Source organism: Podarcis cretensis (assembly GCF_951804945.1).
Source record: "Podarcis cretensis genome assembly, chromosome: 14".
Lineage (NCBI taxonomy): Eukaryota > Metazoa > Chordata > Lepidosauria > Squamata > Lacertidae > Podarcis > Podarcis cretensis.
In genome coordinates this window covers 16058151-16074431 of record NC_137183.1, presented here as the reverse complement: position 1 = coordinate 16074431, position 16281 = coordinate 16058151, and the positions used below count along the sequence as shown (strand labels likewise).

Here is a 16281-nt window from a genome sequence, read left to right as displayed (position 1 = left end):
TAGAGAGTAAGTAAACCAAAACTTTATTATCCATCTTCTGTCTAGTACATAGATTTATTGTTTGTTTTGCCATGTCATGAGTGTGATAGGAAAAAAAACCTGTTCTTCATTTCACTCTTGGATGCCACTGTAACTATTCAGTGTTCTGTTCCTAAAACAAAAGGTCTGCAAAAAGGAGGTTATGGTTACAACCTTATTTGAGTGTGTCTCGTTTCTCCAATCCATTGCAACTGCCATTTCTTAGTTAGGTTACACACACAGCAGAATTAAATTGCAGAATGGACTGTGCTACTTCAGACTGCAGATGGGGGAACACCATTCTGAAACGCTCCCTCACTTAACCACCCCCCCAAAAAAAAAACACCTTACTTCAAATAGAAAGTTAGTATAATAAGAAATCCCTTTGCCTTTTGGGCTCATATTCTGCTTAAAATGTGTTAAAGGGATCGTTAAGAAACATGATATCCCAGCAGCAATTAAGTGCTATGGTCCATTCTGCCATATTCCGCTGTATGTGTAGACTCTATTCAACATTTCACAAACTTTTGAGTTGGACCTCCCTCTGCAGGTAGACTAGAGAAGACACAAGAGAATGTTGCCAACTGAATTCTCCATCTTCACTTTTCCCCAACTTCAGTTAGGAAGCCTGTAGCTACCCGAGCTTGAGAACTTCCTTTAGATTACAAGCAGGGATGGCATGATTCAGTTGATCTTATACACACATACATACACACACACACACACACACACATACCTTCGTTCTTGAACGGAATCCATTCCGGAAGTCCGTTCGACTTCCGAAAACATTTGAAAACCAAGGCGCGGCTTCTGATTGGCTGCAGGAGCTTCCTGCACTCAATCGCAAGCAGCATCGGATGTTCGGGTTCCAAAGAACGTTCGCAAACCAGAACACTCACTTCCGGGTTTGCAGCGTTGGGGAGCCAAAACGTTCGAGTCGCAAGGCGTTTGACTACCAAGGTACAACTGTAGATAGTGTACAAACTGGTGTGGAATGTAGCTAAAGAGCTGAGCTACCAATTTGAATCACCAGTTTGAATCTTGCTTTTGCCATGTTCTCTCCAGATGGCCTTTACCCCCAACCCCAATTGCTCAGCCCTAGCTTTCCATGCCATCTTCAGTATGGGGTTTGGTGGTACTCACCTGCTTTAAAAGCTCGCTGTAAGCCTTGGGAGGCTTGTTGTAGCGGGCAGGGCAGTCGGAGGTAGAGGAGGAGGGCAAAGGGGGCAAGAACCAAACAAGTGACGAGAGAGAAAGTTAGGAGTATTTGCAAGTTATTTGTTCAGATCTCTATCAAGAGCAATCTTGTCACTTGCCTGGCAGCTGCTCCCTTGGGGGTGGAGGGAGGAGAAAGAGGGAAAGCAGGGTCCTATTCACTGCTGGTATGTGGCCCTTAAAGAAATGTGTCTCTTTTTTCAAAAGATGCATTTGCTGGGGGTTTTTGTTTACATACACGTAAAGCGTATATTTGTAATGATAAAACAACAGTAGCAAAATAAGCCAAACACATGAGAGAAAAGGAGAATAGTGGTAAGAAAAGCAAACGAAAGGATTCAAAGAAAACTATCCATCTGTTCTCGCATGTACAAATAATTGCTTTCAGTCTGTGACTCTTGGCAGAAGGTTTCCATTCTTCTGGCCAAGAAAAAAAGTAATAGCACAACGTAGCCAGGGTGCTCAAAGAATCTGTTTCAATGTTTGCATGTTTAGCATTATCACCTTCCTTCTGTCTTTCCATAGCTCCACCTGATGATGTTCCTGTCTGTAAAACTTACCTTCATGTGTCTCCTGTATGCTTTAAGCATTTTTTTTTAACTTCCCAACTTTCCAGGCTGACAACCGAAAACGTTACAAAGAAGAAAATAACGACCATCTGGATGACTTCAAAGCAGCGGAACTTGCCTGGCACAAACACAAACTGCTCAATGAATCGATTATCGTTGCTCTCTTCCAAGGCCAGTTCAAATCCACAGTTCAGTGTCTTACGTGTCACAAAAAGTCTCGGACCTTTGAGGCTTTTATGCATTTGTCCTTGCCACTTGCCTCTACCAGTAAATGCACCCTACAGGTTAGTCAAATGAGTGACTTTAGGTCACTAGTTAACAATGTTTAACTTTCCCAGTTTTTCTTTCAACAAAACTGTTCCTATAAATCCTCACCTCTGCTATAAACCTTTGAATTCAGGTTGTGTTTTGTTTTTGCTTTCCCCCCCCTCCCCCCAGGAATGCCTTAGATTATTCTCCAAAGAAGAAAAACTGACGGATAACAATAGATTTCATTGTAGTCATTGCAAAACCCGAAGAGATTCTTTGAAAAAATTAGAAATCTGGAAGCTGCCTCCTGTTTTGTTAGTGCACTTGAAGCGGTAAGACTCAAAAGTAACTGTACAGATTATTTAGCCTTCCTAAAAGCTCTAAGGTGATTTTTTTTGTTGTTTAATATAACATATGAGCTGTTTCATGTTGTCCATTTGGTTCAGTTGCAGCTCTCTGGAATGTCAGAGACATTCCAGGCCCTACCTGGTGCTGCTTCTGTTTCATGTTCAGAAATGTAGTCTCTGAAATATATATTTGCATGGGGTAGTGTTGGAGGATACATAACATACGTATTTTGATGTGAGAAATGTAATGCGTTCAGAGTCTCTTATGGGCTTATTTTACATTTTGGTGGATAACTCTGGTTCGCAGGCCAGTCTTGTCTGCCAGGGGGTCAAATTCAACCCAGAATGCAATTTCTCAAAGCCCACACCTAGTCAGCTGACATCCCTCCTATGGTGATGGCAACTAATGGGTGGGGTTGAATTCTGTCTTGGCTGCTCAGCCAAAGCACAGTGCAGGGCTATTTGAAAGCCCTTTTGCAAACAGTTTTGCATTGCTCTTTAAAACTCCCACAGGGCTTCTTGCAAAAAGACTTTCAACTAGTCTACATTTTAAAGTCCTGACAACTGGAGCTTCAATGCACAGAATCATAGTGGTGCTGGGTGATTGACTGGTGGGCAGCTCCACCCACTTGTCAAATTTTGCCCAGCACTGGTGGGGAGATAAATATTTGGCCTGCCAGCCAGAAAACATTCCTTGCCCCTGCTTTGCATGTTACATTGGCAATATGACCTGGTTTCCTGCCGACCAAATTAATTAAACCAAGGAGTAGGTTTAATTATACCCAGGGAACTCCTTAAACAAAAGCAAGAGATTTTCAGGATGTGAGATTCATCCTAAGCCATCCTGCTATTTGGTCACATAAGCAACTAATTGGTCTGTGAGGTGACACTTTGGGAAATTTTGCTTTATTTTAATTTTATTTATAAGATTTTTATACTGCCCGTCATCAGAAGATCTCAGAGCGGTTCACGAGATTAAAACACAAAACAGAAGCAACAAAACAGTATGGTGGCATAACATGTGCAATGGATAGCAGTGTGGAAATCCTTGCTTTAGTTTTTTCCGTAATATCTTTTCAGCTTTTAATGTAATTCTTCATGCTTTTCATGCCTAGGTTTTCTTACGATGGACGGTGGAAGCAAAAGCTTCAGTCATCAGTGGACTTCCCATTGGAAAACCTTGACTTATCGCAATATGTTATTGGCCCAAAGAGTAACTTGAAGAGATATAACCTGTTTGCAGTATCTGTAAGTAATTTTGTGTAGCTATGAATCTTATCTAGTGTTGTTTACTTACATTTCCCCCATGAAGGCTTTATTCTTTTCAGTAGCACTTGGGAGTAGTTTATGCCTTGATTTTTGAGTACTGGGAAGTATTCGGGCCAAATAACATTTTGCGGTCCCCTAATTTCATTCCTGTTCTGTCTAGAATCATTACGGAGGGCTGGATGGAGGACATTACACAGCCTACTGCAAAAATGCTGCCAAACAGCGATGGTTTAAGTTTGATGATCATGAAGTCTCGGACATCTCTGCATCCTCTGTGAAATCCTCAGCTGCTTATATCCTCCTTTACACTTCTTTTGAACAGCGAACCGCCGATATAGCCACATAAAGAAACATTTGAAGAATATTGGTGTCTTTTTTGTAAATGCATCCTCTAATGAGCTGAGCTGTGATGAGTAAAAGGTCCGTTGCTGAGGAAGAAGATGTTTGCAGCGGTTTCTCAGCTGACGTGTCTGTTATTGCTATTGCTTAGTCCAAAAATTGTTAACTCTGCCGTTTAATAATATGGAACAATTAGTTTTGAAAGCACTTATTTTTAGTAATGCTCCAAAATGATAAATCTAGCTTAGCCCTTTTTAAAAGTCATTAATATATGGGTTTAAAATTCCCCTGAACCCAACAATATCTTTTTTCGTCTCCCACATTTATGCCTTTTCACACTAACCTTAAGCTTGATTCTACTGTGAATATCTTAGAATGATGTAAACAGGTAGGAATGTATGTGTACATATTGATTGCAGACTTGCACATGCGAAGTATGTATATAATAAAGGTATGTGGCCCTTTGAGAACCACTAGAACAGAAAAGGGGTTGCTTTTGTTTTGGCTAGAATATCTTCATTCTTACAGATAAGAGCACAGCTGTATTTTTTTGTTTGAGCTATGGCATTGATATCTGCACACCCTAAAATGTATATATTACAGAATTGATATTTTCCTTTTTAATAACTTATTGAAGCAATTATTTGAAAATACAATGGCCTGTTAAAGAACTTCTTTGCCTGTTTTGGACACTTGACAAGTTTGGATTTTCGGCTTTCCCTCATACCTTGTGAAAATAATCCCATCTAGATCCCAAAAAGTGGTATTATGATGGGAGGGCAGGCAATGTTGCCCTGCATGAGCCTTACTGGGTACAACTTGAGTGGATGAAGGCGGTCACTGCCTGCTGTCATTAGTTCTCCTCTTGACAGGGCCATAATTGGTCCAGCTTATTAATAACTTGTCTTGAGTGTCTGTTCCCCCTTTTAAGGCTTGTGGATCTGTGTCCCTGGGTCTCAAAGGTCTGCTACATATATGCATATGTATATAACCCATTTAAAATTATATTTCATCTTGGATTCTGTAATAATAAAAAACAACACTCCTTTAGACTCTGGCTGCCCAGGAAGACTTTATTTATCTAGCGGTTTGTTGCTTTCTCCGAAAGCTTACTGAAAATGAGTTCATGTCTGGCACCTGTCTTTTCGCTGAAGGGAGAAGCTGTTCACAATCCCATTTTTAAATACCACGTTACAGCCTGAACGCAGGCATTAGGAAATGTGGTTCCTCTTCCTTAAAGATGACTCGAAACCTGGCCGGCCCGGGTCAGGAAACGTTTGCTAACAGTACCACTGCATCCTATGTACGCGATGGTTTTCAGTGCGTTTCCTAGCCATTTTGGTTTTTTACCGGCACAGAGAAAGTTTGACTGCTGTAAAACAGCAGATAAGCTGCAGACGTTTGCACAGAAGGGTCTGGGATCTCGTTGATCTGAGAGTCGTCAAAGTTGTACCAGCTTTGGGTGGGAGGGTGTTTGCAGTACGCAGTGTAGTGGCCACCATCCAGATCTCCAAAATGGTTCTGCAACAATAATGGCAGTCAATCAAAAAGTAACCAAAAGAGCATTTTGTTCATTTGTTCCAAGGAGCTAAGCCTGGTAGGCATGGTTTCATGACTACCACCCCTTTCCCCCTGCAAGCAGCACATTAAGAAATTGTAATCTGACTATGGTCACTTAGCCAGCAGGCCGGTGGCAATTTCAACCTGTCTCCCTGATCATAGGCTAGAGAGATGTGTTTTGAAGAGCCCAAAGTACCCCCATTTCCCAAGACAGTGTCATCACCTTCTGCCTTCTAGGATTGGTCATAAGGAAAGGGTTAAATAGGTGTGATGTGGTTGGCCAGTGAGAATGCAAGGGGGGAATAAAAGTTAGAGTGGGAGGTTTTGAAAGTTAGTTGAGTTGAGAGTTGAGGTTTGGGAGTTGAAGAAGGAAGAGGGAGGTTTAGGTGTGGGTTGGTAGAGTTGTATTGTGAGAGAGTGAGAGGAATTGTTAGGTGGAGTCAGATAGATAGTTGGAATAATCAGTTTGGAGTAGTTAGGAACTAAGAATAAGAAACTGTCAAGAAAAACTAACTGAAACCATAAGCTTGTTCCTGCATTTAAAAATAAACTTGATTATTTGTTATGTTAACTACTGACTGGACTCCGTGTGTCCCCGTGAGATACGGGGTGGTGGCAGCGGAAAAAGCAATCGAAGTGGCGGCACAGGGTCAATAGACCGTCAAACGTCCAGGGGCCCTGTGTGTGATCGCCATACCTTCCCCTCTCACCTTTTCTTACCATATCACTCTCCAGCTTTGATGTGATTCAGGAGTGTGTTGGACCAACAGACTTATATGCACTAGAATAGAGTCTTCTATGTCACTTACCACCACAGCAAATAAGCTGTATTTTGGGTTTTTCCGAAAGAGTGGATATATGTAAGAGGACAAATCCAGGTTATTTAACGGATAGTAGATGTCGGTTTTCAGTTTCTTTTTGTAACTGCCTTGACAGTCAAACCTGAAAATAAATGATCATAATCAGAAATCACTTTCAAATAGTTTACCCAATCTACTTGGCAAATTATTCCCCCTTTCCCATCTTCAGCAACCGTTTCTTTGTGACCTGCACCACAGCCACTTGGAGAGCACATGAGATGCTGTAAATAAGAAGAACGGTACCTCTTTAGATGAAAGATAACTATTTTGGGCGCCTTCGCTATGCTGGCTTTCACAGCGGCATCTGTCTTTATCCCACAGCAGGAGCAGTTAATTTGGTTGTTCCAAGTCAAGATGTCTTGCTGAAAGAAGCATTCGAGGCATTCCTGGGCCCCCCAAAAGTGGGGATTTGGGGGGGGGGAAGAGGTGGAATTATTAGTCAACATGTCAAACCACTATAACTAACTTACCTGCAGACTGTGCTCTGTAATTGCAGAAAAGCAGAACTCCTCCATCGGCTCTGCTGAAAGACTAGCTCCATTAGGCTCTGTCACATGGCAATAGCCATTCCATCAAGCTGCTTCAATAGGCGAGGTGGGAAGCTGGGTTCCTTCCACCAATTTGCATCACAAGCCAAGCTCGATCAGGCGCCTCCTTGCCCTGAGCTGTTCCTATGCCACCTGGTCATTATGAGATCTACCATTTAAGATTTGGTACCTGAGTTTGCTTCTCCCCCACTGTCCCCTCCCTGTCCCTTTCCGCTTGTGCATCATGTTTTTCAGATTGCCAGTCAGGAGGCAGGGACTGTCTTGTGTTAACGGATTGATTGTGAGTCACTCTTGCTGAAGAGAGGCGTACAAATTATCTAACTTGTGAAGGTTAGCTACCCAAAGATTTGTCTTTGTGTAGCTGCAGAGCTATTTAACACTACAACCCATCACTGCAGGGAGAGAGACCTTCTACCTGCGATCAACATCTCAGGACAAGCATGACCCATAGTCATGTTCCCGTTTACCATGTAAGAACGCATAGGAAGAACACAGGAACATAGCTGTCAAGTGTCCCTTATTTGAAGGGACAGTCCCTTATTCCAGCGCCATGTCCCGCTGCTGTCCCTTATTGATGGATGTCCCTTAAATGTCCCTTAAATGATGTCCCTTAAATTTCAAAGGAAGCAGCTCCTCTCCCTCCCTCCCTGCCGGCCAGGGAGGAGGGAGGCTCCAACTGTGTTGCTTGGCTGTGTTGCTCACCCAATAAGAAGTCTAAGAATGACTGGGGGGTGGAGCTTGCATGCCTTGTGTGTGGCTAGTTAATGCAAGCTGAGGGGGTTTTTGAACGCTGGACGCCATTTTGTTGCACGTGCTGCTGCAAACTTTGCAGTGCAAAGCCAGGCTGGGGAGCCATCTTAAGTTGAGGCTGCATAGGCCTTGTGGTGCATGTGATTCAGATTCTATTCAGTTGAACCTCTGGTTACAAAGTTGGTTGGACAGTATTCTCGAAGCTACCAGCATGAGTTTGACCAGACTGCAGGAGGACAGGAAGACTGGAGTGCCTGGAACAGGTGAGGCTGCAGGTCCCTTATTTTGGCTGCTGGTCCCTTATTTTCAAATCTGCAAGTTGACAGCTATGCATAGGAAACTGCCTTATACAGTCATACCTCGGGTTACAGACGCTTCAGGTTGTGTTTTTTTTGGGTTACGGATGCAACAAAACCCTGAAGTACCGGAATGGGTTACTTCCAAGTTTTGGTGGTCACACATGCGCACAAGCACTAAATCAAAGCGCATGCGCGGAAGCATTGAATCGCAACCCGTGCATGTGCAGACGTGACGCGGCGGGTTGCGAACGTGCTTCCCGCACGGATCACGTTCACAACCCAAACGTCTACTGTACTGAGTCAGACCATTGGTACATTGTCTACCCCAAAGTTTCCCAAGCTTGGGTCTCCAACTGTTTTGGTTTTTTTTGACTACAATTCCCATCATTCCTGACCACTGGTCATGCTAGCTAGGGATGATAGGAGTTGTAGTCCCCAAACAGCTGAAGACCCAAGTCTGGGAAACCCTGGTCTACACTAACCAACAGCATCTCTCCAGGATTTCAACCCTACCTGCAGATGCCTAGGATTAAATCTGGGACCTTCTGCTTGCAAGGCAGATAGATTCTCTACACTATGGACCGATGGGCTTGCATTCTGACAAGTGGAGGCTGGCTGTTTCCAGCCCTGCAGGCAAGTTGCCTAAAGAGGGTTAAAATCAACATTGCAGCAACAATTTGAGCTGGGCTTAAGCTCAGGCACCTTTGCTCAGCAAGGGAGAAACTAATACCTCTAGGGAGCATTCAGTTTCGTAAGGGATGGGAAGAGATAATACGGTGAAGATCTCGTTTTTGTATGTCGTCGTTTGGCATTCCAAACACATGATGTCATAACTGAGATGTCCTTCAAAAAGCCGGGTGATTATGGAGGACTCGCCGACGCAGCCCCTGGATTCCCAAGCAGACGATGAGGTCCCCTGGTTTCTTCTCCTACTTGTCTGCAAGGGAAGAGATGTGCCGTGTCACAGACAATATTTCCACCCTCCCGCTTGCTATTGTAACTAAAAGTCTTCTTCAAAATCATCCTCGGTCACAGCAAGAAATTGCCGTTAAAAGCATAACAATCCCATTTGGATTCCGTATCAGAGTCTCAGGGCTAGGCCTCGATTCCTTTATTTCGGGGGTTTTTAATGATGGCTCAGATTTTTAAATTACATTTATTCCCATATGCATTAAAAACAAGTGCTTGGCTGCAGGTAATTACTCCCTCCAATCTCCTCTACCATTTCCTATATGCATAAAGTCTCCACTATAAATTTGCTCATTGAAGTCTCAGCTGGAACTGAATGATTTATTGCTAAGCTTCTGGCTGTATCACAAAATAATGTTGAGTATAGATTCCTGTATTGTTTTTCCTCTTTAAGGGAAGGAAATTATTTGGCATTACATAAGGAGGCCATAGGAGCCTGGGCTATGGGGTGGTCCCTCCCAACATTTAATTCCTGGCTCTTGACAGACTATGACTTTCTACTCTTTTTAATTGATTATAATTTATTTATTTATTTATTTATTTATTTATTTATTTATTTATTTTGCAATTCTTGAGAGTGAAGAGCCAATGTGGCATAAATAAAATAAACTATTGACTATTGCTTTATTGAATAGTAGGTGCTTATTTTAAGTCTTTTTTATTATGACTTATATTGGATCAGATTGTTATAAGATGTGTGATCTTCGTTGTATTTCTGTTGTTTCTTCAGCATGTGTGTATAGGCAGTACGGGTTAACTCGCAAGTTACATGCATTCAACTTGTGTGCATTCAGTTTTATGGCAAAAAAAATATTAAAAATGGGGTGGAGAAAAAAGACTTTGGCAATCCCACCCACCACTGAACCTAATGTGTTTTGACTATACACAATTTTGGCTTTACACACTATCCCCAAAATGCAACCCAACCGTAAGCCGAGAGTCACCTATATACTAATTAAAAGTGCACTGCAATTAAAAATTGTTATGTCCACAAACCATGCTTGCAAGCCAAAGATTGAATGTGGATTTATAATCATATTCATCTAGTTCAGAGGAAACAGGCAAACTCTGGGTTGCAAAAAACCCCCAAAATCCCAACCCACTCAGGAAGTAAATATGGGAATTGTGGTGCATGAGGGGGAAAGCTCAGAGCTCCTCAAACCTCACCCAAAGCACCCCAGATCATAGTTTACCCAGTGAAACATTCACACACGCTTATGTAACACTTGACTGAGAGCATTTAGCGTCTCATAGCTGTTACACTGAAAAGGATGGTATTGAGGGGGTGATTTGCAGACAAGCACACACAGAGCAGCATTTGTGAACCAGCTCTAAATGAAGTACAAGACAAACTGCTGAAATCAAAAATACTATTCCCACCGTCTTAATCTGACTGTGGAACTCATTGCCACAAGGTGTTGCAAAAGATGAGAATTCAGTGGACAGCTAGAGTGGCAAGTTATAAAGACAGAGAGGAATTCAACGTAGCACTCTGGCAATCATTCTGTCGGTGCAAGCTTTTCACATTGCCAGGTAGAACGATCTCCTTTCCCCCAGGTGATGTTCTGGGGATTTTCCTGACCTGCCAGAGGCGATTTTAAGGGGTGCAGGTGGAGGGAAAGGGGGAAAGCCCTAGTCTGCTTGTGGAAGTCCTTGCACAGGCTTCGGTGCTAGTGGGGCTGGTTAATTGAATTCGACTCCATGACTCACCTTCTTGAGAGCTTCATGCAGCTCATTCAAGACATAAATCAGAAACTCCTGGGCATCCTGCTGGGTCTTCTTGATGAAAGCTGGGTATCGCTCACCAATGACCAATCGGAACACCTCTGGGGACACGCAGTCAAAGTCCCCCAGCCACATCTCATTCATCAAATAAGCAAAAGCAGTCGCTATCTCTCCATCCTCCCTTAAGAGATTAACAGGGCAGTGCAGGATCATTTTGAACAAGATAATCATCCATCATGGTTAACACTGGAAAAAGTACGATCCCCAATGGCTCCTAGAATTCAGTAGGCAACCCAACGGCTCAAAGCATCTTAGCAAAACGTGTACATCTCACTTGCTACACTGAGTAAAGCTTGAAGTGTATGCAGCCTTTGCCTTTGGGTAGTAGCTCCTCATGATAAGCCTCCGTCTATTGTTTGCTAGATTGGGAAAATGTCTTTTTCATTATTGCTTTTAAGCTGTGCAAAGCCTTCTTTTGCTCTGCCCTTTTTGACCTATTGAAGCCCAAGCTTAAAAGTAAACATAACCTACAATGAGAGATTTGCAGGGAGAAAACCAGCAAGGATACAGTCTCCAGTGCAGAATGTCATGGGTACAACTATCTGCCTGCTGGACAAAAGTTGTGGGTATGTGGTTGGAGCTTTTCCTGAGGGAAGCGGCGGGGCAAATGGAAGTATCGATGAGCCTTCAGAGAGGTATCAAAGACATTTGGAGGAGACACACCATGCATACGAACGTGAGCAGAGGAGGGCAACCAAGATGATCAAGGGTCTGGAAACCAAGCCTTTTGAGTAATGGTTGAAGGAATTTGGTATGTTTAGCCTGGGAAAGAGGAGACTGAGAGGAGATAGGATAGCTATCTTCAAATTGTGGGATGTAAGAATCAGGTGCAGTCAAACACAACATTGCTAGAGTAGACATGAAGGTTGTCTCAGTCCTCCAGCCAGAACTTCCTGCTTTCCAGGACTGAGACGAAACTTCCTATGTGTAACTTGCAAGTCTTGCGAGTTTTTTCCCTTTCCCCCCCTTTTTCTAAGCCGCTAAGCCGCTAATAGCTGCTAATCCGCTAATAGCGCTAATCCGCTAATAGGGATGCTTCGCAAGACGAAAAAACCGCTAGACGAAGAGACTCGCGGAACGGATTATTTTCGTCTTGCAAGGCACCACTGTATGTTCTAACCTTTTAAGTCTGCCTTCTGGGAACCTTTGTGTGAACAGATGATTACTTGTGAATCAACATTTTATACTTTACAGAAGACTGTGTAGCGTCTTATTTTAGGAGGGATTAAACAGGGGAAATACCAGGAAATACTTACAGAGACTCTAGCGAGTCTGAGCAAGCTATCTGCTACGTGTATGTTTTTTTAAAAAAGGGGAATGTTAACTCTGCTGATTTTGTTGAACTTGTAAAGAGAAGTTGGGATAGGATATCTTAGACAATATATCCTCCCCTGCATCCCTAAACATTCCCACACAAATATCTCAAGGGCTGTCACATGAAAGAGGGAACAAGCTTGTTTTCTCTCGCTCTGGAGGGTGGGACTCGAACCGATGGATTCAAGTTACAAGAAAGGAGATTCAGGAAGAGCTGTTTGAAAGTGGAAGTCTCCCTTGGGAGGTTGTGGACTTTCCTTCCTTGGAGGTTTATAAGCAGAGGTTGGACGGCTGTCTGTCATAGATGCTTTAGCTGAGATTCCTGCATTGCCTGGGTGTTGGGACTTGGTGAGCCTTGGGGTCCCTTCAAACTCTACAGTTTTATGTTATACAGTGGTACCTCGCAAGACGAATGCCTCATAAGACGAAAAACTCGCAAAACGAAAGAGTTCTTCAGTTTTTGAGTTGCTTCGCAAGACGGATTTCCCTATGGGCTTGCTTCGCAAGACGAAAATGTCTTGCAAGTTTGTTTCCTTTGTCTTGCAAGTTTGTTTCCTTTTTCTTAAAACCGTGCATTCACTTCGAGGAGCAACTCATAGCACGTGGTGTGGTAGCCTTTTTTGAGGTTTTTGAAGACTTTGGTGATTTTTGAAGCTTTTCCAAAGTCCGTGCTTCGCAAGACGAAAAAATCGCAAGACGAAAAACTCGCGGAACGAATTAATTTCGTCTTGCGAGGCACCACTGTACCAACGGTAGAAGCTTCTGAGCCAAAATAGGTGAGCTGGGGTGCTTGTTCTTAGGAGGAGAGGGTAGGTCTAGAATGCATAACAGAAACCTGGTGAAATGGGAGGAGTCATTGGGGCATGGTTACTTTCGCACATAAACTCTATAGGACAGGTGAGGGTGGTGCATATCTGTATATCAGTGAGGACTTAGGACATGGGTAGGCAAACTAGGCCTGGAGGCTGGATGCAGCCCAATCACCTTCTAAATCTGGTCCGCATATGGTCCAGGAATCAACGTGTTTTTACATGAGTAGAATGTGTGCTTTTATTTAAAATGCATCTCTGGGTTATTTGTGGGGCATAGGAATTTGTTCATATTTCCCCCCCCCCCCCAAAAAAAAATATAGTTCGGCCCACCACAAGGTCTGAGGGACAGTGGACCGGCCCCCTGCTGGAAAGGTTTGCTGACCCCTGACTTAGGATTCTAACATGCTATAAATCCTCCAAGGGCAAGGCTCCTCCACAGAACGGCCCCCAATAATACTTCAGTACTGGGGACATACTCTTGTCCTCCCTGACTAAAACGCCCATGCCGATACTGAGATAAAGTAAGGAATCAATGAGGCATCTCTAGGAGGAAGTGCTGTAGCCATGGGCTTCCCCCTAATTCCCAGAGTGGAAGTGGGTCAGAAAGGAGGATGCTCTCCAGAGACACCTTGCCAACAAGCCCTTCAGTCCCAGAGCCAGTCCAGGCTCTGATCTTCGGACAACCAAAATTAAGCAGAGCAAGGCCATTAACTTACTTGTTTAGCGATGCTGTATACCTTCCAGAGAGGAAATATTCCACCAGCGGGGAAACGCTGCAGAGGCACTGTATGACAGCATTCATGTAGCAGGTGTTGCCCAAGTTCCGCAGACCAGTTAGTCCTTGGTATTGGGGGTTTGTCTCGTCGTCGGATCTGTCCATTGCCTCGTCCGAACTCTCCAAGGGAAGGGCACCCTTGCTGTATTCCCAAAGCCAAACTATAGTCAAACAAGCCTCGTTCACATTGTGACAAAAGCAAAGACTTTACATTTATCAAGTGCATTCAGACATTGCTTTTCATATATACCCGACTATGTCTCTGTGCTGTACATTGTCTCCCTGTTAATTTAACTTATACAGTGGTACCTCAGGTTAAGTACTTAATTCGTTCCAGAGGTCCGTTCTTAACCTGAAACTGTTCTTAACCTGAAGCACCACTTTAGCTAATAGGGCCTCCTGCTGCTGCTGCGCTGCCGGAGCACGATTTCTGTTCTTATCCTGAAGCAAAGTTCTTAACCTGAAGCACTATTTATGGATTAGCAGAGTCTGTAACCTGAAGCGTATGTAACCTGAAGCGTATGTAACCCGAGGTACCACTGTATGCAGAATTCATCATGCGAAAGGCTGGAGGGTAAAATGTAGTCTGAAGCTCAACATCAAAAAAACTAAGATCATGGCCACTGGTCCCATCACCTCCTGGCAAATAGAAGGGGAAGAAATGGAGGCAGTGAAAGATTTTACTTTCTTGGGCTCCATGATCACTGCAGATGGTGAAAGCAGTCACAAAATTAAAAGACGCCTGCTTCTTGGGAGAAAAGCAATGACAAACCTAGACAGCATCTTAAAAAGCAGAGACATCACCTGGCCGACAAAGGTCCGTATAGTTAAAGCTATGGTTTTCCCAGTAGTGATGTATAGAAGTGAGAGCTGGACCATAAAGAAGGCTGATCGCCGAAGAATGGATGCTTTTGAATTATGGTGCTGGAGGAGACTCTTGAGAGTCCCATGGACTGCAAGAAGATCAAACCTACCCATTCTTAAGGAAATCAGCCCTGAGTGCTCACTGGAAGGACAGATCCTGAAGCTGAGGCTCCAATACTTTGGTCACCTCATGAGAAGAGAAGACTCCCTGGAAAAGACCCTGATGTTGGGAAAGATGGAGGGCACAAGGAGAAGGGGACGACAGAGGACGAGATGGTTGGACAGTGTTCTCGAAGCTACCAGCATGAGTTTGACCAAACTGTGGGAGGCAGTAGAAGACAGGAGTGCCTGGCGTGCTCTGGTCCATGGGGTCATGAAGAGTCGGACATGACTAAATGACTAAACAACAACAACAACAACAACTGTTTGGTCAGATTGTACACCCTCTGGAATGGTGTCAGTTGTCAGGACATCCCTGAGTATATGCCCAGCAAAACACAAGAACATGATCTTCACAGATGATGCTCATTTTTGACGGACTGTTCAAGCAGTAAAGCACTGGGTGGGGAAATAAGTTGGAAATAGGCTTGGTCCTCACCCAAAGGTCAATGTTAGAGTCTTTCCAGCACCATGAGTAAATGTTTAATGTCCAAGCAAACTTTCTAGATAAAAAGCAGGGAAACCATTTCCCTGTCCTGATGCTTATTTGCTGGTCGCAACATTCAGTTCTTCAAGGAACAAAGAGAAAATGCAGGGATTTCTCCCCAGTCGTTAGATGGTAATTAATTAGCAATTGGTTTGTATAAAACAGAAACTCACAGTAGATGGTATATATTGAAGTTGTCGGGCATCTTTGTTGACCTAGAAGCCATTTGCAGGCTTGCAAGAAGACTAAGTGGTGCTCTCAATGGAGTTGGGTTGGCGGCCCGTTCACCACCCCTTTTTCATTTTGACACTTGGATGGTCTGCTTCCTTGTGCAATCACGTTGCTTCATCTTACGCCTGTTCAGAGGACCCAAAATACATGGGCTTATCCTGATGACTCTTTGCACTGCTCCCCAGTGTTCCAAAACGGATTCTTCCAGCATCATAAATGCACGCTCCCTTGTTGCTAGGGGATGGTGGTTGGGGACTTTCCTAACTAGAAGGGCCAAGCGGTTCTAGAACCATAAACGTCTTCAGAGAGGACTCTAGTCAGTTGCCTTCTAAGGGTGAGTCAGCTCCTGCAGGATGCCTGGGCAACAGATTTTATTAATGAAGTTGTTTGGGGTTGTGAGATCCTTCTAATTCCTCATGATGCTCAGGTTTGACAGCACAGGACCATAGCCAAGTTGGGTTTAGCTCAGGGTGGATAAAAATAAATGATTTTTTAAAAATAATTTTAAAAAATCAGTTTTTTAAAATTTAAATTGGATTTTTAAAAATAAAATGCTTTTGGAGGAAGAATCTTTCTAAAGATAGTTTTCTATTTAAGTTACATTATAGTCCAAAGGCTATCCAACAGGAAATAAGGATTTGTTTTAAGTTTTTCATGTGTGCTAAAACTCAGTCTAAGTTTAAAAAAAAGAAAAAAGGAAAATTATTGTTTTTCTACTTCTAATAAAGTACAGCAGAAACGTTGTCCAAATATAAACAGTTAACTTATTAAACCTCACAATAATTTCATAATTATCTATGTATTTCTAATAGTATAACCAAATCAGTAATTTTTAATATAACTGTAAAAACTACTCTGAAAA

At 43.2% G+C, this 16281-nt stretch overlaps 2 protein-coding genes across 4 annotated transcripts in view; one reads left to right on the top strand and one right to left on the bottom strand.

Moving 5' to 3' along the window:
- USP8 (ubiquitin specific peptidase 8) overlaps nucleotides 1-4492 on the top strand; it is a 34694-nt gene extending 30202 nt beyond the window's left edge. For all 3 annotated transcript variants that reach the window (XM_079954216.1, XM_079954218.1, XM_079954217.1), the window contains 4 exons: nucleotides 1850-2086; nucleotides 2241-2383; nucleotides 3514-3646; nucleotides 3828-4492. In XM_079954216.1, coding sequence (XP_079810342.1) covers nucleotides 1850-2086; nucleotides 2241-2383; nucleotides 3514-3646; nucleotides 3828-4013 — 699 coding nt within the window. In that variant the 3' untranslated portion in view covers nucleotides 4014-4492. The remainder of the gene's footprint in view (nucleotides 1-1849; nucleotides 2087-2240; nucleotides 2384-3513; nucleotides 3647-3827) is intronic.
- A 560-nt stretch (nucleotides 4493-5052) lies between these two features.
- On the bottom strand, nucleotides 5053-15628 carry USP50 (ubiquitin specific peptidase 50). The gene is made up of 7 exons (XM_079954368.1): nucleotides 15362-15628; nucleotides 13620-13820; nucleotides 10703-10898; nucleotides 8754-8960; nucleotides 6670-6812; nucleotides 6376-6508; nucleotides 5053-5527 (listed from the first exon to the last, which is right to left on the bottom strand). The coding sequence occupies exons 1-7, from the start codon at nucleotides 15412-15414 to the stop codon at nucleotides 5336-5338; spliced, it is 1125 nt and encodes a 374-aa protein (XP_079810494.1). The 5' UTR covers nucleotides 15415-15628; the 3' UTR covers nucleotides 5053-5335.
- Nucleotides 15629-16281: the final 653 nt, after the last annotated feature.